The sequence below is a fragment of the Thunnus thynnus genome, chromosome 4 (genome assembly GCF_963924715.1).
Source record: "Thunnus thynnus chromosome 4, fThuThy2.1, whole genome shotgun sequence".
NCBI lineage: Eukaryota > Metazoa > Chordata > Actinopteri > Scombriformes > Scombridae > Thunnus > Thunnus thynnus.
The window spans coordinates 24,936,841-24,959,984 of NC_089520.1; the positions used below are offsets into that span (position 1 = coordinate 24,936,841).

The 23,144-nt window shown below is 39.4% G+C and overlaps 1 protein-coding gene across 2 annotated transcripts in view; it reads right to left on the reverse strand.

The window, feature by feature from the left end:
• Nucleotides 1–1,981: 1,981 nt before the first annotated feature.
• quo (quattro) overlaps nucleotides 1,982–23,144 on the reverse strand; it is a 32,397-nt gene continuing 11,234 nt past the window's right edge. For both annotated transcript variants that reach the window (XM_067587870.1, XM_067587869.1), the window contains 23 exons: nucleotides 22,331–22,528; nucleotides 20,060–21,602; nucleotides 18,845–19,039; nucleotides 18,345–18,468; nucleotides 17,339–17,432; nucleotides 16,761–16,847; nucleotides 16,555–16,671; nucleotides 11,001–11,099; nucleotides 10,753–10,901; nucleotides 10,312–10,450; nucleotides 10,026–10,148; nucleotides 9,579–9,776; nucleotides 8,477–9,471; nucleotides 8,000–8,249; nucleotides 7,388–7,477; nucleotides 6,195–6,419; nucleotides 5,373–5,543; nucleotides 4,416–4,593; nucleotides 4,070–4,186; nucleotides 3,708–3,962; nucleotides 3,080–3,342; nucleotides 2,788–2,846; nucleotides 1,982–2,647 (listed from right to left, as the gene is read on the reverse strand). In XM_067587870.1, coding sequence (XP_067443971.1) covers nucleotides 2,808–2,846; nucleotides 3,080–3,342; nucleotides 3,708–3,962; nucleotides 4,070–4,186; nucleotides 4,416–4,593; nucleotides 5,373–5,543; nucleotides 6,195–6,419; nucleotides 7,388–7,477; nucleotides 8,000–8,249; nucleotides 8,477–9,471; nucleotides 9,579–9,776; nucleotides 10,026–10,148; nucleotides 10,312–10,450; nucleotides 10,753–10,901; nucleotides 11,001–11,099; nucleotides 16,555–16,671; nucleotides 16,761–16,847; nucleotides 17,339–17,432; nucleotides 18,345–18,468; nucleotides 18,845–19,039; nucleotides 20,060–21,602; nucleotides 22,331–22,528 — 5,649 coding nt within the window. In that variant the 3' untranslated portion in view covers nucleotides 1,982–2,647; nucleotides 2,788–2,807. The remainder of the gene's footprint in view (nucleotides 2,648–2,787; nucleotides 2,847–3,079; nucleotides 3,343–3,707; nucleotides 3,963–4,069; nucleotides 4,187–4,415; nucleotides 4,594–5,372; nucleotides 5,544–6,194; nucleotides 6,420–7,387; nucleotides 7,478–7,999; nucleotides 8,250–8,476; nucleotides 9,472–9,578; nucleotides 9,777–10,025; nucleotides 10,149–10,311; nucleotides 10,451–10,752; nucleotides 10,902–11,000; nucleotides 11,100–16,554; nucleotides 16,672–16,760; nucleotides 16,848–17,338; nucleotides 17,433–18,344; nucleotides 18,469–18,844; nucleotides 19,040–20,059; nucleotides 21,603–22,330; nucleotides 22,529–23,144) is intronic.

Genomic DNA, 23,144 nt, shown 5'->3' on the forward strand with positions numbered 1-23,144 from the left:
TAGTTATTGTCTATAAACTACTGTAGCCCTCTGTTTTAGGAAATTATTTAGCCTCTTTGAAAAAATGAATATTTGCGACCAATTTTTAAAGATATACTATATGCCTTCAGTAGGAACCAATGGGCTTGGGTCTGAATGTCAGATAAGTCATGAAGTATTTGGTTTTGGTTTCATGGCATTTGAGAATACAACATATACCCTTTAAGAGCTTAAATCTGTCACAGTCATCTTGTCACCGTCTTGCCTTGACCGGGCATCTTGCTGCGCTCAGCAAGAAACACCTCGCAACGTTTCTTAAAATGAAGGGAAACAACGTAGCCTATAAATTGGCAGCGCAGCTATAGTCTATCTTGTGATTTCATACTGTTCAATCCAAAAGTGATCCAAGTTCAACCAATTAACCTGCTTTGTCATTGTGCACTCACTAAAAGTAGAGTTTGTGGCTAAATACTGTGTAAACTGTATAATCACACGACCAGTATTCACCCGGTTTGACCAGCCTACACTAATTATCATCCAGTAAAATGTTTTATCTACTATGTGAATTATTGTTCACCCATAACTATTATATATATATATATATATATATATATATATATATATATGTGTGTGTGTGTGTGTGTGTGTGTGTGTGTGTGTGTGTGTGTGTGTGTGTGTGTGTGGAGCTTTGGAGCAAAAAGAACAATAGCTTATTGCAAAGGTTCAGTATAGAGTGCAGTATTGTTTCTGTATCCAGAAAATGCTGCTATCATTTTTGATGAGACAAATAACGCACGTTATAAATAAACCTATAGGCTAATTGTCGCTAATTTGGTAGCACCGTCTGATGGAAACCAAAGGCAGTTTACTGGTTTATTACTGTATATGCAAAATATTGTTGGATTCAGAAATTATACACTTGTACTGTTATGTTATAGTTTCATTGAGATTTGGGAAGGTTCACAAACATAATTATAGGATAAAGCTGGTGATAATCTGTATTTTTCTTATTGTCAATTAATCCAATGAAAAGTTTAAAAATAAGAATGAATTGATCCTACGAAGCAGAATCTTCTGTGTACTCAAGGCTTGTATCCAGGGTCCACAATTAACTTTTTTGTCCACTGGCCAAATGGCTAGTGAATGTTCAAATTTTACCAGCCACTCAATAAATTATCACTGTTTTCTTGGCTGATGAGTGAAGCAAATCTACCAGCCACTATTTAGCCACTATTTTACCAGCATTTGGCAGGTAGATGGTGCTAATTTTGTTCCCTGCTTGCACCTTATTCTTTTTATGTCATTAAACCGAGCCAATTTTTAAAAATGCTACAGTAAAGTCAATAATGAATTTGTAATCGTAACTGTCTTAATAAAAGTAGAGGATGAAGCCCTTCATATGGTTTGAATCACTCTGAGCAGACTAGTATTAACTACAAACATGGGTCTTGGCTCCAAAGCCAGAGCTCTGTCCAAATCCACACAATGGAAATGACTGGGTGACTTTTCCAAGTGCATTTAAGTCAGAGTGTCAGAAGTACAATGACAGAAAAAGAGCAAAATTGAAATTAAAAAAAAAGACAGAGAAAACAGGGAAACACAAAAGTATTTTTTGTAAAATCCTTGTAAAAGTGGCTTATAAAAAATATGTAAAAATGAAGGCATATTATTATTATTTAATGCACAATGTATGACTATTGTTGCTTCCAGGAAAGGCAAACGCTATTTCATTAGCTTAAAAAAACATCCCAATTCCATGTAAAATGCACACAAAGCTTGTGGCAAGTATTCCAAAGAAGTTCCACAAAATGGTTCAAGGGAACTATTATATATTACTTTCTCAACTGTTAGTGCTGGTGATGGAAGTGTATAGGGCAAATGCAAAATATAGACAAAAATTAGCCATCAATATTTGACTTTAGAATCAGTACTGTCAGTTAAGTTTATTACAAAAATGTTGTGGTGCAAATAAAAACACAGATAAAAGCAAACATACACATCATCAAAGCAAATAGTCTGTATTTCAAATAGAAAGCCATACACATGTTACATAGATCAATATCTTCATACCAGTAACATATTAGTTTATACAAAACTGTTAATTACTAGAAAATACAGAGTGAATGTGTTTTTTGTTTTGATGGGAAATAAGTAAGACACATGTGTTGTGATTAAGTTTGATAAATCTGTACAAAAGGCAATACATTTAGGACATAAACAATGCAGTTACTGTGTACTGTCTTTGTGACAACAATCTTCACTGACCTCCACAAGATTTTATTAAACTCCTCAGAAAGTGGGATGAGACATGCTGATAAAAGTCTAAAGAATTTTCTCACCAAGATTATTTAGCTGTATTCTTTAATTACTTTAATGAATGACAAATAAACACAAAGACTCAAAGACTGTACCCTATGATCATTTGTATGTGCTATGAGACTAGACTGATTTAAAGTACAGGTATGCATTTAATACATGATCAAAATGTTCATAATACAGTACATTTACAGATATTTTTTTCTGACCTATTGTTTTAGAGGTGAGATTAAAACAAAGATATATTTACAGAGTGGTAATGGATTACAGTAAAAGCTGGTAAGTTAGCGCCAAAAGCCCCTTCTTTTACGCCGATGTCCACTATTCTTGGCTCCTTGAGTTACCTCAAAATCTGTAGAAAAACAGATTATCACAACATAAGTAGCAGTTTATTATTTATCACAGAACACATACTGAATATCAGTTTTTTAAATGGTTGTGTACTAGTTTGAGAAAGACGGGTGGTGTACAGTGTAATTGCACCGTACTTACCATGTACCATATCTCACAGTTCAAACTTCAGTGGATTTTCCAACACTACTGTTCTGAAACTAGGAAATTCATAAAACATTATTAATCTGATATTAAATATAATTGAATATTGACAGGAGGAGAAATTTGCATGCAGAAAAAATAAACAGCCGCTTTAATATAATGATTTTAGGTGATTGAGTGATGAATGGGTCTGTAGGTGATTTACTTTCTGGTTGAATAAGAAGCTTCTTTGTATTTGGAGTGTATTTAACCATATGAACAATTACTGGTTAAAAGCTTTGTACTGCACCTTGTCACAGGGCAGATCCTTGGTCTGCTTTTGTGGTTTGGGCTTTGGTGCAACTGGTGGTCGGGTTTTCTCTGGGGATCCTGCCAAAGCATTTGCTTTTTGGATAGCTGCAGAAGTTTCAGTTCGATGAGCCTCCCTAACAGTGATTATGGAGACGCAGACTGAGGAGGTGTCCTCTGCCTCTCCTCCGAGTGCAGAGTGGTAGCTGTGACTGGAACTGCTGAAGCCGCTGACACTCTCTCCTGATGACTCAGAGCTGTCCACTGGAGAAGAGGAGAGAGAAGACTTGATTATGTACATGTTAAATAGACTGATGGAGGAATGATCCAATCTATCAACCTGCCAACCCAAGTGTGACTTAGTGGTTAGAGAAATTTCAGCAGAGGTGCAAGAACTATTTCAGTAGCCCTCTTCCTTATTGCATTGACATTTTCCTATTGAAATGTCTTTGGATGACTGAAAAAAGACACTGACCCAGACTTCTGACCTCATTGTAGGGGAATAAAACTATGAAAGTGTCTTCAGGCTTGAAACATGAGACCCTGCAACCTCAGTGAAGCTGTTCAGAGGCCATTTGCAATGGTCATATGACTTCATTGCACAGTTGATTGATGAAATTAACACTTACACAGTAAGTTCTGACTCCCACTCTCATGGTCCAGGTCGTCCTCCTCCAGAACCCCAGGGGGTGATATGTATCCCTCAAGACCACCCGCAACCACCCTCCGCTTCGGCCCACACAGGTATCCCACATGGGACAGGGAGCCCCTTCCAGAGGATGAGGAGGAAGATGAAGTGCTCCCTGAAGCAACAGATTTTGGTCGTGCCCCAGGAAGCCCATCCTGTGACCCACATGATCCCACAGAGGACAGCACCTTGTTTTCTGAGGGGAGCAGACGAAAATAAGTTGTATGAGTGGAAGTATGATAAGCTTGGAAAAGCCAAAGAATGACAGAACGTAAACCTGTCTAACTGGCAGTATTTTCTCACCTCTTCCCATCAGTACATAGTTGACGGCTCTGTCGTTGATAGCTGCATCACTGGGCTGGATGTCCATGAAAGGCTTGTTTCCAATACCCATGAACACTCTCTCCTGCATACGGACCTCTAATACACATGTGACAGAAATAATTTATTTAAAAATATTTAAATTTTAAGAAATGACACTTAAGCATGTACAAGTTTAATACATACTGACAATTTAAATGTTACTGCCACTGAATTTGAAATGTCATGTAATATCATTTCTGTTGCTTGGGGATACAACATGTAACCAGTCTGTAATGAGAGTGCAACCAGTGTGTGTGTGGGTACGTGTGTGTGTGGTTGTTGTTACCTCTGTTGTGTACTGCCTGCTCCCAGAGGATCCGCTCCAGGTCCTTGGTCCAGGCCTCCTTCGCTTCTCGACTAACTGCTTGTAGCGTGTATGTGTCTTGAGTTTTCCTCTTTCTGAACCAGATCTCAAAGCACAGGCCGCTGTCGCCACTGTTTTGGGTCATGCCTACGTCTGATGTCTAAATACAAAGACAAAGGTAACTAATCATGTAAGATGGCAGTTTTAAATATGGCTAGAAGTTTAGCAAGTTTGTCAAAACACAGATTAATAGCTGAGATCAATACATCTCTCATGATAGTGGTTGGCTCCCAAATTTCTATTATTTCACCATTTTATAATTAGCATTAATAAATATTAATGCATATGTTTGACATGGGGTCAAAGGTCCAGGGCCTTTTTTTTTAATTTCAAGTCCATATCATTTGATTTATTGGACTGGACAGTGTGCAGTATTAAGCATAAATGATGCACTGCACCAGGGTTAGCTTGAAGCTAATTTGCATCCATAGTCCATTATAATCAAAACATACAACAGCACAACAACAAACAGTACAAAGCAAAAAAAAAAGAAAACAAACAAATAAACAAACAAACAAAAAAACCCACAAAGAACACACCATACAAAATACAAAGCTACACACAACACAACATCACATACACCCACAATGTCAACTAAAAATTAATAATGTAAACTAGGCTCAGTGGTCACACAGCTGATTCGTCTTTAGTTGATTTTTTAATTTGGCCGTGAATGCATTGATAGAACTACAGTTCTTCATATAATCAGGTAGGGCATTCCACTGAGTGGTGGTGTAAGTTTGCCAACTTTGTATCTATTGAGTAAATGTATTGTTGCGCCATGAAAACATAGTAGTGAGCTTGTTCCGCCTTTTATAAAGGGGAAGTTGTAGCAAGACATTCACATCTTGTATATGTGAATTCTGTATGCATGGGTACCTTGAATGACTGTTTGTAGATGTATGTGTCATTCCCTACGTCCGTCTTCCTGGTCTTGCTAAAGAGGATGAGTTCTTGAAAGAGAAAAATGTGTCGGAAACATTTTTTCTTCCGGAATGTAACCAAGAACTCGTCCTGGCGTATGAGCTGCCCCTGCTCCTTCAGATTAACCTGCAGCACACAGAATACAAGTAAATTCCTTTAGCAGGTTCATATACAGCATAATTGGCATTTGCTCCTAGAAATAATTAATAGGTTTCTAAATTCATCCTTTGAAGACATAGTGAAACATATGTATTATCACTGACAATATTAAACAAACCTGATAATTGGACATTTGGAATGATTTAATGTCCAGAAATGTTCTTTGTTATTAGACAAGACCAGACAGAGCAGAGCACCAGGTCATCTTCCCACACACAGCACCTCCCTTTGGATGTCATGGAAAATATGACGATAACCATCCTTCCCTGTACTCCATCTTATCTCATCCAATCCCAGATTAATCTTGATAAGCCAGTGCTATTGCACTAAGCCAAATATCAATGATAAATGTTCCTAAGAACACTATTCTTCAACTTCATGACATGCTTTATTGCCTGTAGCTGCTTCCCTACTCTGCTTTCCTCATTGCAAATAGAATCCAAATGCTGTTGCTCAATGCAGGATCAGAGTGTGGTATGTCATTCTTATCACAGTACATACTCTATATATGCAGCACACCTGTATACATATGTACTGTATACAAGACTAGAAATCTTGATTGATATGTTGTTTTACACAACGACGCACAAGTAAAACAATTGTCAAGGCCCTCCTTACATCACAGTGGTGGATGGCGTCCATGGCCAGCAGGTTGTTGCCGTGTCGGAGCTGGAAATGGATGACCTCCAGGGCAGCCTTGATCTCAGCCAGCTCTCTGCTTTGTCCCGGACCACACTCCCTCATCATGTCCTGCAGCAGCAGGCTGTACTTGCTGATCCGCTGCACAGGCTTCAGCAGGTATGACCACAGATCCATTTTATCCCCGAGCTTCAGCTGCTGTTGCTGTTGCATAAGGAGGGAGACACAGCAGTCAATGAACTGGCAGCAGTTCTAGAAATGTACTGGCAAAGCTCAAAGGACTATGTTAAAGCTGAGTTGGAGCTGAAGGCTAATGTTAAGTGGATAAATGGATATGTAAAAGGCATTCATCAGGACTGAAACTCTGTGTAAAGATTTACTGCACATTTTCATTAGACAGAATCAGATAAAAATAAAATAATTTGACTCAATATTATAATTGTGGTGAGGTTTGAGGGATGAAAATGTCTGTCTGTTGGTTAGTCCACCACTTTGGTCTAGACTGAAATATCTAATTTTGGATGGATTGCCATGAAATTTTGTACACAAATTCAAGGTCCTCAGAGGATGTATCCTACTGACTTTTCCACTAGTGCCATCACGAGGTTGACCTTTTAGTTTTTTACTGAAATGTCTTGACAACTTCTGGATGGATTGTCATGAAATATGGTACAGACATTTATGTTTCCATCAGCATGAATTGTTGTTGAATTGGTGATCCTTTAACTTTTCCTCTTGAACCATAAAATTTCAAGTTGTCCAATACTTGAACCACAATGGCAAGCATTACCTGCCAGATGTCAGTTGTCATTATAAGTATGTTAGCCTGCTGATGTTAGCATTTAGCTCAAAGCACTGTGGTGCCTATAAGTATAGCCTCAAAGAGCTGCTAGCATGGCAGTAGACACCAAGTCCTGTTTAAATACACCATTTTCAGTGCGTCTCAGTGGCCTACTGGTGCCACATAACTGCAAAATCTGTGGTTCAAATCCTTTAGGGGATCTTTGTTGCATGTCACCCTGCCCCATCTCTCCCTCCCTTTGTTTGCTATAATGAAAGCATAAAATGCCTCCCTCAAAATATGCAACTCTCTCTCTTGTTTTAGAAAATTCACAATGTGGTTTTGAGAAGAAATGAGAGAAATGTAAACTGACACAGGTAGTGGTCCTCACCTTGAAGAAAGCCTGTCCATGATTGATAAGAAGACTGTCAGACTGTGGTTTGTTCTTGCTGTAAAGGGCATACAGAGCAAAGCTCTCTCTCTAAAATAAAAAGAATAAACACCATTAGACACCATCACCAGTTAAAGTGCATGTGCATATGTCACACTGTTCTAGTAAGTTTGCAGACTACACAGTGTATCTTAGAAGTTCACTTCTGTGTAAGCTGACATACTATTCCCAGTTCAATTACATCAGTACCTTGGCATCTTGACACATCTGGAAGGGCTTTAAATATTACACTGGAATATTGGATATTGGTTCAGAACGGGAAACCATGGGCTACTGCTTAAAATTACACTGTCTCACAACTGCCAAACCTGGTTATGCCATGAAAACAACAATCACACAGGTTTGAGAGTAAATACAGGTATTTACAGTGCTTTTAATTTAGATTTGAGTTTAATTAGAGGTTATCAAATGTTATAGTTAAAATTAAAACCTAATTATTGTTTGAAAAGTTTGATTTTTTTCTAAACAAAAATGGAAATTATGTACCCCACTTTCAGAGCAAACTATAATTCATATTCAGTAGTTTTGTACTCTGTCAAAAATAACACCTACATGTCGTAGGAAGCAGCGTCCCACTCTGAAGGGTTCGTTTAGACAGCCCTCCAACTCATTCAGGAAATGATGGCGGTGGAAGTCGTGGAGTTTCTCTAAGTTACCGAAGATGATCCCCCTCTGGCCCCTGAGGTCCTGAGGGACGTCGCCCCTCTCCAGCTCAGGGAAGTAGTGCTCTCGAACATAACCCAGAGCCTTCACATACTCCCTCTCTGTGGACAGCAGCTCCTCCATGATTCTCTGCAGTTTCCTGTTCCATATATATATTTATTAAAGCTCAAATCAAAACCTAGGTGAGCTCATGTTCATGATCAGTTGTAAATAATTTATCTGTGAGTAACAAAGTATTTGCTTTTATGACATTATTATTGAATTGGTGAACTATTGTGCCATTAGTGATTATATGATATAAGTTGCAATAAGTTGCAGAATCTAACTGAGCTTTAGATTACAAATGAGGGAGGGGGCGTTACTTACAAAACATTGATGCCATTGTTTTCTGTTGAACTGAGTAATGTCTCTGGGGTCCTTAAATCTTTAGGGTTCTGGGTGGAAACAATGCATCCTTTATTGGAACCACCCTCCTCTTCATTACTGTCTCTTTTTGACTTGCAGCTCAAGTGTCCTGAGTGTAAACTCTCATCATTGGAAGTGGGCCAATTTTGGATAGACTGCAGATTTTGTTTCAGTGGCTGTGTCCTGCTCTGACAGTGTTTGTGTCTTTCATTCAAAGGTGAAAAGTCAGAGGCAAATGTCAAATGAGAGGTCACATGTGATCCTTCACTTAGGGACCGACCTAAGGGTTGGTGCGATGGAAAATCATTGCCCCCTTCAACTGAGTCTCTGCTCGTCAGATCTGCCTCACTGTGGTGCTCTCTTGGCCTCAGTTTGGTTTCTGGATGACTTTTTTGTGGAAAAGTAGGAGTAATTTTTCCGATTTTAACAGGTGCTTCAGGTAACTGCAGCACTTTGGATTCTCCTTTCTCATTCCCTTTCAAGTCAAGTTTTAAATGGTGGTTGAAACATGCAACAGTGGTACTTTCACTTGTGCTTTCCGAGACAGTGACTACCTCCTTATGAGAAATTGGCTGTTGGGTCAGGGAGCACTCAGCGTCCCCCACTTCCCTTCTGTCCTCCTTCTTCTCCATTCCTCCAGCTTTCCCTTGAGTGGTTGCAACTGTGGTCTGCTGGTTCTGGCTCTTATCTTGGCACTTGTTCTTCTGCATCTCCTCAATACGCTGCCTGACTTCTTGGCACTGGACCCAGGCTGCATTCCACACACTAATCACCCCCGAGGCCCCTGATCTCAGAGCACAGGCTTTAACTTTCAGAGTCTGGAAGCGCGAGGTGGAGAATTCGCCACCTAATCTCTCCTCATACATCTGGAGTGTGCTTAGATGGGCCTGAGCCGAGTAACACCCCAGCTCTACCTGCTCCAAAAAATGACTGCATTCCTTGGCCATGGAAGATGCCTGGAGTCACAGAAAGAAAAGTGAATTTATGTAGACAAAGAGTAAGGAAGAAAGAGACTTCAGTTAGAAATGGGGAAAATAACATGGAGCAATGACAAAACACAAACCTGATCACAAAAGCGGTACACATGCACCAGTGTGTCCAGTTCTTTGTACCTCTGTTCTGCCCGCAACATAAAGTCATCCATATTGGACTTGAAAGTGCTGACAAGAGTCCGAAAAATATCTGTTGCAGGACTGGAGTCACTAGTGCCCAGAATCCTCTCTGCTTCCATCACTAGGGTCAAGGCGTACTGTTGTTTCTCCTGTGATAAATGTTAAGATGTCAAATTGAACTTGTATTTCTTTCCTCCTCCTCTCTGTAAGTTATAATCTACCATTTACCGTTATCAGTGCAGTCATTTAAATATTTTCAAGAGAAGAAGAGAAAAATGTTGGCATAGAAGGAAAAACACACAATGAATTTGTTTGGTTTAGCTTTGTTCAGTCATATTTAACAACCTAATAAGGGTAACTTTTCTTATTCTTAAATCCTTGTTACATTTGTGCAATACCTTAGACTGAGCGAGAAACAGATCAAATTCCTGCAAAGCCTTTTCAGTGCACACCAGGGTGTCGTCTTTTGTGTAAGAGTCCTTCAGTCTCTGTTCGCCTTCTGTATTGAACCATGTCCCAGCCTGCAAGACGCAGTGTATAATGTCAGTTTATAGCTTGGCAAATGGTGAGCACAAAATTACCCTACATATCTTTTTTTTCTAAACATTACATCACATTAATGAATTACAGATGTTCCAACACGTAATGAAGGTATTTTATACAGCCTGAAAAAACTGGTAGTACCGTGCTGATTTTGGCCTCCATCTCTCTGAGCCTGAAGACGAACTCCAGTTGCTGCAGTGACTCATTGGATCTCATCACCAGCATGTGGAGCTTCTCCTCCACTTGATTATACAGACTTGTCACTGACTCCAGAGCATCTCTGCAGGGAGACAACAAACACTGATACTGAAACATTAACATGCAGACAGAAGTTAATTTTGCATTAATTAATATCTAAATACAGTTGTGTGATTTTTTTTGGAACATTTTGACTATGAATTAAAAATGTGGAGCCGAGAAACAGATCCATCTGTTTTGAGCATTTTATTTAAGATATTAAGTTGTTATATCTTAAGAAAGTCTTTAAAACAAGTTTTTTAGTTTAAGATACAACGCAGATGAAATGAGATAAGTAGATATTTTCTTTAGAGACATCATGATTCATTCATTATTATCTGATACCTGTAGTCTTCAGACTGTGGAAATCTAAACTCTTCTCTCCTCATCCTGGCCAGTACAGCCCCTCCTTCTCTCTGCAGAGTAACCAGTCGAGCGTCCTCCAGCACCTCTTTCATTGAAGCTCTCTGTTCATGAATGCATAGCTGTACTTCCTGTGGCAGTCACAGCACAAGCAAAGTCAACATTAATGACCACATTAAAAAAATGTGCTCTAATTACATCACATCACAGGATGAACTTGTGCATTTTACCTGGGCAGTGTCCAAACTTTTACTGCCATCCACTTTCTTGATGGCCTTCTGCAGCAAACTGTCTGCCTCTCGCAGGTCAGTCATGAAAGAAACCAGTCTCTGAAATGAAATAATTTCATAGTGGAGGTGAACACAGACATGATACATAATGAAGCCCCGAACTTAATATTGGAGAGCAGATTATAGATTTGTGTTTATTAGCTGTGGGCTGCTGGACAATGTCCTGGACCTGATGGCTACAAGGACACCCTGAGAATTTGTTGTTCATCTTAGCCTGTCTGCTCTGTAGACACATAACTACTACATGAAGGCAATCCTCGGGAGTGTTTCCACCATCGGTTTCTACATCAGTGCTTCCCAATATATTTGGTTTGATATGATTTTTACCCCTTAAAATGTCAAGATATGCCCATGAAGGGGACAAACCCAGGAATATAAGAGGATGTTAAAAATCTTTCAAAAATATTATGATTCTTTCTTTTTGATTTCTTTCTTTTTGGTCTAACAGTCTGTGTGGATACAAGAGCACAAACACATTGTCCTCTGACCTCAAGGGATGAAGGTATCAGGAAAGTCATGGAACAGAACTAAAAACCCAGTTCATATCACAGAGGGTACCCAGTAACAAAGAGAAAATGGGCCTTTCTGGGAGTTAACGACTTTGTTTTCTTTTCAGATACAGACTGCATCAACCTGGACGAACTTTCTTCCCAGCTGTAGAGTCATAAATTTTGAGAAGCCCACATTCCTTTCTGAGTGTGTCCTCTTTTTTCTCTCTTTTAACTCACAATGATTGTATAAAATTGTTTGAGAATGCCTGCTAAAATGTGTAAAAATACATATCTTCCGCTATTGTCTAACCAATGTTAATCTGTGCTGTGCTCAGAACTATTTATCCTGAAGTTATAGGAAGGTCAAAATCTCTGACCATTTTGGTAACAACTTTCTATAGTATTGCATTCAATTTGTTTGATATTAACCAGTGTAAGTGCATTATTTATCTATGGTTCAATTGCTAGAATTATAGATTAATTAATAGATTTAATTACATTAGATCTTAATAGATTTAATTACAGATTAGAAAATTAAGGTTTATTTATTCTGTATTGTATTTGGTTAATCAATATTACAATTTCTAAGTGTTTTCTCACTGGTTTTCATGATGTGTTTGTGATTTGCAAGCATGTAATTTTCAGATTGTCGACAGGAATAAAATTATTTCCCCTTTATTTGAAGTGAATTTTTATATGAATATTTGAAGTGAGACTGACACAATTCACACTTTTCACACTTTTTGTCATAACTGATAACTCTGTGGCGTGAAAAGAGGGCACTGACAGAGCACAGACAGAAAAGACAGAGCAGCACAGCACAACAGCAGCACTGTGCAGCAGCGAGATATTCAGCAAGAAATATACACAAACTTATTATACTGTAATGTATTCCCATGCATGCTGCTCAGAGTAATCTCAGTCAGTGGCTCTTCTGGCAGCAGCACAGCATCTCTCCCTCTCCCCTTGTGCCATGCGCATGCAAGCAGGAGTCAGAGTGAGTTACTATGGTTACGGGGACGCTCTGTGTCTCTGTCACTCTGAAACTTTCTCGCGATTCCAAATAATGGGTTTTTAGGTTAGTTGTGAGACCATTTCATTCATCCAAATTGTCTGTACTTTGTTGTAGTTGTTAGACTTTGAAGATGGCCTTGTGAGTATTGAGAATAGCAACCCTCAGGTTTAACATTGTTTAACCAGGTTTTAATTATCCAAATCATATTGTGATGTGTTTTAAGGCTATTTCATTTATATAAATTGTTTGTCCTTGGATGGCCTAGTAGCCTGCAACCTACTACCATTTTAGGCTACATAATGTTTTCATATGTATAATTTTAAATATGAAATACCCATTCTTCTAATAATCACTTCCTGTCCTGATCCACCCAATTATAAACTGTTCTTGATGCATTCTTGGTTTTCGTAGCACCCTCAATCTAACTAATCTAGACTAGTGCAGGTGGCTGTTTCTTGACTTAATCCATGATGTTAGGTTGTGTAGAAATGCAGGACATTTGTTTAAAATTACAGTTGTTTTTGTTCTTTGTTTTTTTTTCTGAGGGAGGAGCCCCAGACTGCCTGCCAATTGTGTGCCTTTCCAAGTTTTCTCCCCCATTTTAAAACATAACGCCCGTGGTGAGGAGCATAGATCTTTCTTATTCTATGTTTTGAAGAAAAACGTGTAATATCTGGAGTGTATATCAAAAATGCTACCCAAAAAACACAAATTAGCAAAAGAAAAAGTCTTGAAGTCTCTGAAAAAGGTTTAGGTTCATAAGGCCAGAGAGAGGTTGAGTGGGTCAATTGACCACAAATAATGCTCCTTTTATTATGAACTAAAATACCCCCCACCCCTGCAGAGTTAAAGCACCACTGGACACACTCAGAGTGAAAAACAAGAGACATCCACAAAGTGAAACAGATGAAAGAGCAGAGGGAGTTAACATATAGGTAATTAGAGTAGTTTTAATTACAATTAAAATAAGTGTTCTTTCAAATCAAACATCCCAAGATATGAGTGGAAAGTATTGTTCTTCCAACTGCAATTATAACCTTTTTTTTTGACTCAAACATTGCTTAACCATCTCATTTGATATGCTACTTCAGTACAATTTATCAGAAAATATTACTGAGACCACTACAGAAAATTGAAGATGAACATTTAATATCAGGAATTCACATTATAGACACTGCACTGACTATCCCTGTAACAAATTGGCTACAATTTCACACACTGACCATACACGGTCCAGCCACATACTAGGTTTTGACGTGTCCTGTTTTTTACTTTCTCGCTGACAGCTGCTGTGGTGTCTTCTGTGTTTTTCTCTCAGCCTGGCCAGCTGTGATGGCCTGTCTTTTTCATTTTTCTCTGAGAGCTCTAGAAAAATAAAACTGTCACTAAGAAGAAAGACTGAAAAGACTTAAAACCTAAATCCACAAGCCAAGTACCATTAGCCATCCCACAGTGTTTGCCATTTGAATATATATTATTTTGTAATCTCCAATTTTTTAAAAAGACTTTTCCAAGGACTCTTTTGATTACTCAGAGCTCCAAACTCTGCAGCCTGCCACTGAATGCAACAAGACCAGAATTGGCTTTACTTAGAGTTAATTGCCCCTCATTACGTTTTGACTTGTTTTTGATAACATTCATTCATTCATTCATTCATTCTGTCAGCAATAACTTGTTTATTGAATTTACCCATTCAGTCATGCATCCATTCATTCTAGTTGTATGTACGTATATATGCTTAGTGTTCCCATTCATCTCTGTACCTTGGTAGTTCAATAAATATCTTGACTTATCACCAAGTCATTGTATTTGTGTATTCCTTTACGACAGAGATGGAGGTCAGTGCATTCAGAATTTATGACTTTCAGGTAAAGTATAAGACTGATTTGTTTAATTTAATTAGTTTTCCTCCTAACTAATTAACTCATTAATTATTAATTGATTAATCAATGGAGGTGATGCCCCTATTAATTTTACAAGTGCTTTTTATTAATTTACAAGTGTAGTGTTATTCCTATACCCACATGTCACAGATTGCATATGTCTGAGAGTGATGGCCAGTTAAATTGAAGAATCATGTAAAAATATTTTTTTTGTTTGTTTTACTTTTTAGGGACCCAGAGATGTGACATTGTTCAGTAATTCACAAACAAAATACTACTATAGGAAAAAAACCAGAAAGCATAATTTCTGTGGCAGAACAATTTCATGTACGTCATGCTTCCAGTTCCAGTTAAAAGTGGAGTCAGTTGTTCTGAAGAAAGGTTGTTCAGATTTGGACTAAACACTCAGACTAATACACCCTCCCTTCGTGCTCCTTCAGAAGCTCTGCCAAAAGAGAAATATGACAGAATCCAGGACATCTGCCATAGAGTCACTTCTGCTCTTATCACACATTATCACGAGTGGAAAATTTTTTGTCTTGCACAACAGTCCATCCACACAATCCCTCTCTCTGCAGCCTCCCCACTTCTCACTCAACCTTCAGCATCTCTGTCCATAGAAGCAGCCGTCTGTCAGCTGCAGCTCCTCGGGAGCTGAGAGGACAGCGGCCGGACAAACTGCCTTCACCAGGCTGACTGAAATTTACTGAACCAAAATAGTTTACATGTCGGTTCCATGAGAAGAAATTGACAGTGTTTGTATTTATTGATTAATTGATTCAGTTAATAAGTTGAAAACACATGTAGCAAGATATTTGTGTGATTTAAACAGCTGCCTGCTCAGATCACTCTTCACTAAATGCAACAGAAACAGACTCTGAGCGTAAAAAAACGCAGGGGTTTCCATGAGACTCTCTCGGATTCAGTGTGGATTGATATGTTTAATAAAATGGAAGCGTATCTGTTCCATGAGAAAACATTTTCTATGTGAATTGGCCACGGCCTCTCTCTCTCTCCAGTTCACCAGCCCTCCCTGATTATTCAACGGGTGCTGGAGACGGGAGACTGTCATGTCCTCACACAGACAGCTGCTCTGATGACTTCTCCCTGTTCTTTGCATGAGCATGAACACACCCTGTTGCAGATTTACTGGAGTAGTGTTGTGTGGCTGGTTCTGAGCCACTGTGTTTATGTGTTTACCTGCCCAATTACAGAGCCAGTTCTGTGTATGAACACTGGATTTTTCTTTCAGCGCACACACAGAACAGACAGTTAGTGGACCGTGAGGAAATATTCGCTGAATTGGACAAAAAGTGTGTTGGATTAGAATCACTGATTTTCCCTTTAATCAACCGATGACCCTCTAATGTGCATTTTGGAGCTTTAGCGCTGGAGTCAGACTCCTTCCTTTAGGTTAACTAATGAAATTGGGTTTTAAAATATTACATTTAGTTTTAAAAAATGTATACCTTGAACCTTAACTGGTAAGCTGTCTAACGACCAGTCAGTCAATTATGGAAAAACTCAGAGGGGAACCTGGCTTTTTGGATACTTTATATATATGTATATGTATATGTATACAGTAGCAGTCAAAAGTTGCATGGAAGGTGTGTTCAAACGTTTGACTGGTTCTATACATACAACCACTTGTCATTTGCCCATTCAACTGAATTGTGTTGAAATACTGAAAATATTTTATGTCACCTAGCCAACATTTGGTTAAAAAACAAAGTGAATGCAAAAAATGAGGAGGAGTACATAATGAGCCTGTTCCAGTAAGGAACTGTGTACTGATTAATGTTGCATGACCAATATAAAATATCTGCCTCCCTTAACAGTCAGTAATTTATAATATAATCTAAATTCAGATAACTCTTTCCCCTTGTGACCATACTCTCCCACCCTAAGTTCAAAGACCAAAACTCAATGTGGCATTGAAAAACAACAAAGATGTGAATGTTTTTGTTTAGGTTAGTGTATAATGAATCAAGTGAACTGTGGTTGAACAGCAGTCTCCTCTGAATCTACGGGAAACTCCAAAGCGATTGTGAAATGTGAAAACACAGCTGCAGCGGTTCTGTAAATACAGAGTGAATATTCAGTACCTGATGGAACTGCAGCCAGTCTGTATGGCTGTAAGAGAAGGTCCCCCCCAGGTCAGAGGTCAGCTGGGAAGCTTCCACTGTCTTGTTGAGGGCTTTCATAGAGGTCACCATGTCCATCTTGTAGACAAAGAAAAATACATGGTCAGACAAAGAGGAATCTATAGTGTGAAATGAGAACAAAATGACAAAGAGTGTTCATTTCTCACCTGCAACCCAGGCTGTTTCTCTGGGCGTGGACACGTGTCTTTATCCACCAGCATCACAACACTGTGAACAGCATGGAGAGCTTGTTCCTGTAGCAGAGAGTCAATAAGTTAAAGACAAAACCAGGGCTGACTGTGTTTAGATTCAACATAAGTATCACTATTTGCTCTGAGAATTTAAATATGAGATTCATTTTGCAATGGTAAAACATCAGATGTACTCTTAACCTGCATTAACCCCTCTCTCTATTTAAAAGATATAATTATGACTTGCTAGAAAAGGGGATTGCTCCCCCTAGTGCATTTCTTCACTGCTAGCAAATCAGAAACTTGTACAAATTTGGTATTAACTCTCATGTCATTCAGTGTTTGTGTTTCACATATTCAGACATACTGGCTAATCCTGGCATTCTCTTTCTTCATCTAGGAATCAAAGAATGATGACATTTTGGCATATATCAGATTCTGATGACATAAGTGAGTGTGTGTGTGTGTGTGTGTTTGTATCTGTGTGTGATGTTAGATGAGGGTTCTAGTTCATTGTTCTCTCTGACATGTGTATGCAGGTTTGTTGTTTCAACCTGAGCCATCAGCAGAGCTTTGTAGAGGTGAGGCGGAGGAGTCTTCTTCCTGGCATTGATCACCAAAGTCATTCCCAGCTCTCGAACATCTTTCCTACCACAACGTTGAGTCATGACAGAGCACATTAGAACATGTTCACTTCATCACAATGGTCTTTATGTGATAAAGGCTTTTAGTGCTTTACTTATTCTGCTTCTCAAATCTCTATTTATCTTTTTATCTCTCTCTGACATCCACACAAACACACTTTCTTCTTCACACATCCCATTCAACACTTTGACGCTTTCACACACCCCTCTTAATGGCCTCTTCTTGGATTACCGTTGTGTGAGCCTACATCAGACATGGCTGCTAATTCTAGCAAGGCACTGCATACCAGACAGTTGGCAGCCAGCCTGGCTAGAGACTGTTGTGGTATGGCTTTTTACTGGGGGACAGAGGAAGGCCACGCTATCTGGTAGAATAGCTGTTTGAACTTCAAAGACTCCAATAAACCCTGTGTAAACAAATAACACTGTTGAAGTGTTACTGCTAGTAGACCATTGAGAGTGAGGAATGACACAGTTTTTGCAAAAGGTCAGCACAGGTCAATGTTACTGCCAGCTGATCTTAAAGCACTACATATCAAGAAAACAATTCAGTTCATAAGGTTGTGATTATGCATAAAATCTATATGTTTTATTTAGTTGTAAAACAGTTACTATTCAAGGGATGAGCCATCAGGGATCACTCAGTCTGGATGCCAGTGAAAGCATGCTGACTACAGGAAATACATTTTAAAAATTGTGTTCTACTGCCCCCTTGTGGCCATACTTCTTATTTCATACCACAACAAATGGAACTGCACACTAAGCCAACAACTACAGCTTTCCTCCCCTGAGAAACTGACGAGATCACCACTCCACACTGGACATGGGTCAAGCCTTCCTCCAAATATGATTCAGACTCATTTACAGGTATTGGTCTTTTTTAACACAAAGATGACTAAGGCAGTGTTTGCAGTACCTGGGTATAGTGTGTAGGTAGAGCAGTAACTCGCAGAGATTCTGGGCTGATACAGGAGGGGACGTCCACTCTTTCCTGTCACCATGTACCTCTACCACAGCCCTACCTGTCCTGTCCCTGCTGCCTGGAGGTGGGCAAGTCAGAAAAAAGAGAAAAAGGTAGTAAGATATAATTGTTTGTATTTGATGTTTGGTCTTGAAGACCTTCGGACAATAATCCAAAACACTTCACAGGTCTAGTGACTTGTTGGGAGTCACAGATAATTTAACATTTGATCATTCACATCTAAATGTCCCATGGGAGTTACTGAGGTCACAGGTGAATACTTAAGGTCACATGGTCACTTTTTAATTTTTAAAAAAGCTGTCAGTGTAACATCAATTTTTATGCAGTGACAAAAGAGTGAGGTGAATGCACAGACTTTTTTGCAAGATAGAATCATGTTGTTAAGAATCGATTCTTAACTTAAAGCAGATGTCAGACTCATTAGTGAAAATTACCTGGTAAACAAATGATGCCCAGGTCAAGCAGACCACTGATGCTTTTGAATCTAGATTCCTGGGCTTGTGGAGACTGAGGAGTGTCAGAAGTGGTAGAAGAAAGTTGAGATGATAGCTTGTCTATCTTTGAGTTCTGTAGACGGGAGTCTGGTCCATCTGTGGTGAAGGGAGTTTCACTCCTGCTTATCTGGGAGTCTGTCAGTAAACACAAACATAATAGTTTCCCCACCAAAACAAGAAAAAACTTTATGAATTAAAATCTCATACTTTCTCATAACTATTTTTAATCCAGATTGTTTATTGAGAACATTCTTCTAAGGCAGATTTCCTATAAACCAACAACTTTGTATTCTATCCAGCAACCTCTGTCTTTTTATGCTAATAGTAATTATTCAGCTCTTCAGCCATAAGTCTTAATAGCTGTCTGTCAACATAAACCTACCCCACACAGCTGTGTACAGACAGCCTTTAAACATTGGACATGGTCTCTGTAACAAAACACTGCAGAGGCCTGGCTACTAAGCCTGGCTTTGATTTCAGACATCCTAATTGGCCTCTCCTTAGAGCCAACAAAGCCTCGCCTGTGCTCTCTCTCTTTGCCACTTTAATAGTCCATGACAAGCATGTCTTCAGTCAAGATCTCAGCATGCCCTTCTGAGGGCATGAGGGTGCATGCCAGTGGGTGCAGGGGACACAGAAACCTCCTTCTTGCATGTTATGTCTTTCTACATTAGAGGAATGCTCTGCTCTTTCTTTTTACTCTCCAGCGAGTTCAGGACCTCCCTTTCATTGGGGTGCAGCACGCTATTTCCGTTCACTCCCTTGATAATGAATGACGTGACTGCAGCCATACTGCCAAAGATCCCAGACCGCAGTGGGAGAATCCCTTGAGGAACATCATTCTCAAGTCTGATCTTTGCCCTGAGAACCTTCATTCTAAAGAGCCTTTATGAACTGTGACCCTTAGTGGAGCACATTCTCTGAAGCACGCAAGGTCATGGTTGAGTTTCAATCAGTCTATTTGGCGTGAATTTTCAGTGGCCCTTTGAGCATTGAGAAACACTTCATGATAAATGGCTGCGTGTGCAATAATAATAATAATGGACAAACTTTGTGTGTGTAAGTGGGAGTTAACAGGAAATATTCGACAGAGAATGAAAGACTGTATCAAAAAAGTCTGAATGTTCAGCGTTATTACTTGCTGCCTCTGCTTACCTTTTTTAGGGGACTTCCTTCTTTCCACCTTTGGAGTCACCTGATCCAACAGTTCGGCTTTCTTACACTGCATTATGCTGCTAATTGTCTCAGGACAAATATCACTGTGGCTCCTGTTACTGAGTTTATAGAGAAGTGGACTCCCTTTAGAAGTCTCTGACACAGTAGACAGAGACCTAAGCTTAACTTTGTGCTTCCCTGATGGTTTCACCACGTCCACCTTCTGATGTGCTCTCATGTCGCTATCACAGGTCTCCAGAAATTTATCTGATACTGGATTGTGCCCTAACTGGTGTGAAATGAGCTTTGTCTGAACTTTATGACTATAGCTCAAGCCAGGGGTTGATTTGAAAACCATGGGTGATTCCCTCATAATGTCTTCTGATTCAGAACTTGTGGGAGGGTCTTTGAGGTGAGATGTAAAGTTTCCTGGTGCTGGTTTACAGCAATGTCTGTATTGGCAGAGCTCATGACTTGTCATAGGTTCTTTACAGTGGTTACAACATTTTCCAAGTTCATCTTTTTGAGCTTCAAATGTACCCTTAGGTCTTAACTCTCCCTCTTCACGAATGCCGACCTCCTCTAGGGCAGTCAGGAGGTCTACCCTCCCCTTCTCAAAGGTGACTGGGTTTGTCAGTGCTGCCAGGTAAGAGTCTCTATACCTGCACTTCAAGTCTTGATCAGTTGGCTCAAGCCCCAACTTTCTCTGGCTGCATGGTGTACAAGGTTCCTCTGTATACTGAAGAGTGCGGTCACAGAAAAAACTATTCCCAAGTGGTACAGGTGGAGGTGGTCTGACAGGTTTGAACAAAACTGATTTGGGTGGGTTTGGGTGGCCATCACATTTACCCACAAACTCCTTTCCTTTAGCGATATCCACCAGGTCAACATAATCACCCTCAATCTCTGGATAGTTACGACTGTCCCAGGTATTAGGTGAAACCCAACCCACAGGTTTGATTAAAGGTTTGGGGCCTGGTCTGAGGATTCGTTTTTCACAGTCCACTTTGACAAGTTTGGAGGAACAGTCCGCAGGTCTCAAAGATGCTGACATCCTGTCTTTTGAAGGAAGAATCATTGTCTCCAATGGGAGGGTGGACGAGTTATAATGGGAGGGAACTGAGATCTGCTTTGGCTCAGGAGGAGCTTCCTGATAAGTGGGCATGACCTTAGGCTTGTCCAAAAACTCTGGGATGGCAATTTTGGCCCAGGGCAACTTGATTACTCCTTGTTCAGTGCAAAGCAAGCATTGTGACAGAGGAGTTCCATGGCGTCCTTCGTTGATGTCCTGCAGCCAGTCATCAGTGAAGATGCAGGGGTAGGAAGTCTCAGGGATGGGGGTCTCCTCCGTTTGTCGACATCCCTCTTCCAGAAGGCTTTTCAGAACAATCCGAGCCGCTTGGTCGCCAAAAGGTTCCACCTGTAGATAGAAGTCTCCAGGACGTAGCAGCAAAGGGTTCACGGGTGCTAACTGGATGACGGTTTTGTCATGGAGACATAGAGGCCAGCCCTCATGGCGGAAAACCACGTCAGAGTATCCAGCCTGGAAACACAAGAGCACAGTTTGAGTGTAGCTCTGTTCTAATTTGCTGTGATTAATACACTCTTAATATTTCTATGTAGTTTTTTAGCTTCCTATTTTATAAACTAAGGCATCTACAGTAGACTGTTTGTTAGAATATAATGTTAGATTTTATTTATTACCAGTATACTTTAAAACATATGTACAACTAACTACATACAACCATGTACCGTCACAATGTTCAAATAAGTAGCTTATTAATTCATTATGATTTTATGTAAAAATCAGTTATAGAATGTAAGGAATGGTTGCATTATACATCAGCAAGTATAATCAAGTATTAAGTATCATCAATTTTGCGGGGTATCCTTTATTAATCTAACAGCTCTCACTATTACCACTGCAGCCTCCTCTTTCTTATGTATTATAGCTTTTGGTATTGTTAACTATGCAAAGATCTAATGTTCATGTATATTTACAACAATCTTTGAATTCTGCATTTTATAACTAATCTGTTTAATATGCTGATCGGTTTGTTCTCAAAGCAGAATCCTTTCTTTGAGAGCTCCCTCAGAGAGCAGCTGCCAAATCTAACTGAATAACAAATTGCAATACATTTCTGAAATACAGTAAAAGTCAGAGTGATTTGCTGTTTGTAATGGTACATCTTATAGAATTTTAAAAGATGTGTGTAGATGCAATAATCCTCAAGAGTGAGAAGGACCAAGTGTGTGAGTATTGATACTCACACAAGCAGCCTGTTGGACACTCTCCAGCAGGTGTTTGGAGGGGATGAGGAAGTCCAGGAGACACTGCAATGCATCACCGTGGTAACGTTCCTCAATGGTGCGAAACAGCTGGCTGAGGACGACAGGTGCCGTGGCCTCAAAAGGTGGGAAGAGAGCCGAGAGGGCACTCTGGATGGATGAGTCCAGAGATTCTGGGTTCTTGAGGACATAAAGAAACAGAGGTCGGTGAGATGAGGTTTGTGCAGTCTTGGTGGATATTACACTCACTGTCAGACTCTGGTTTAACTTTTGTTCAGGAGCCATCTCAAGAATACCAGCACCAAGACAATAAATCAATGGAAACTACACGTATATGATTCAGGTTTACTTAATTACAAACTGAGAAAGAAATCTTTTTTTTTTGTAGAATTAGTTTTGTGACTTCTGTAAAAAATCATCCTAAAACTAGAATTACAAATTATTACAAAATATAGCTGCTGTGACTTCAATGAAGGCTTCTGTATCTGTATCAGATACAGAAGCCTTAATAGAGAAGGACATGTGTGAGCTGCACATTATTTTCAAATCAGAATTGTGTTGATCTTTCAACCCAGGTTAATCAACAATAAAATATTTAATTTAGGCAAAATAAAAATTACTATTTTTAGTGGCTATGGAATCATACCACATACCCCCCAAAGGGTCCATCATGCCCTGCTTTTTATGTTTATGTTTACCTATTCTACCCTTATTAATTTTGGTCTTGGTGTTTCATTGATGATCAACCATGGTTTTCACATATGTGTGTGAAAATTAGCACCCTGTATCTACTGTG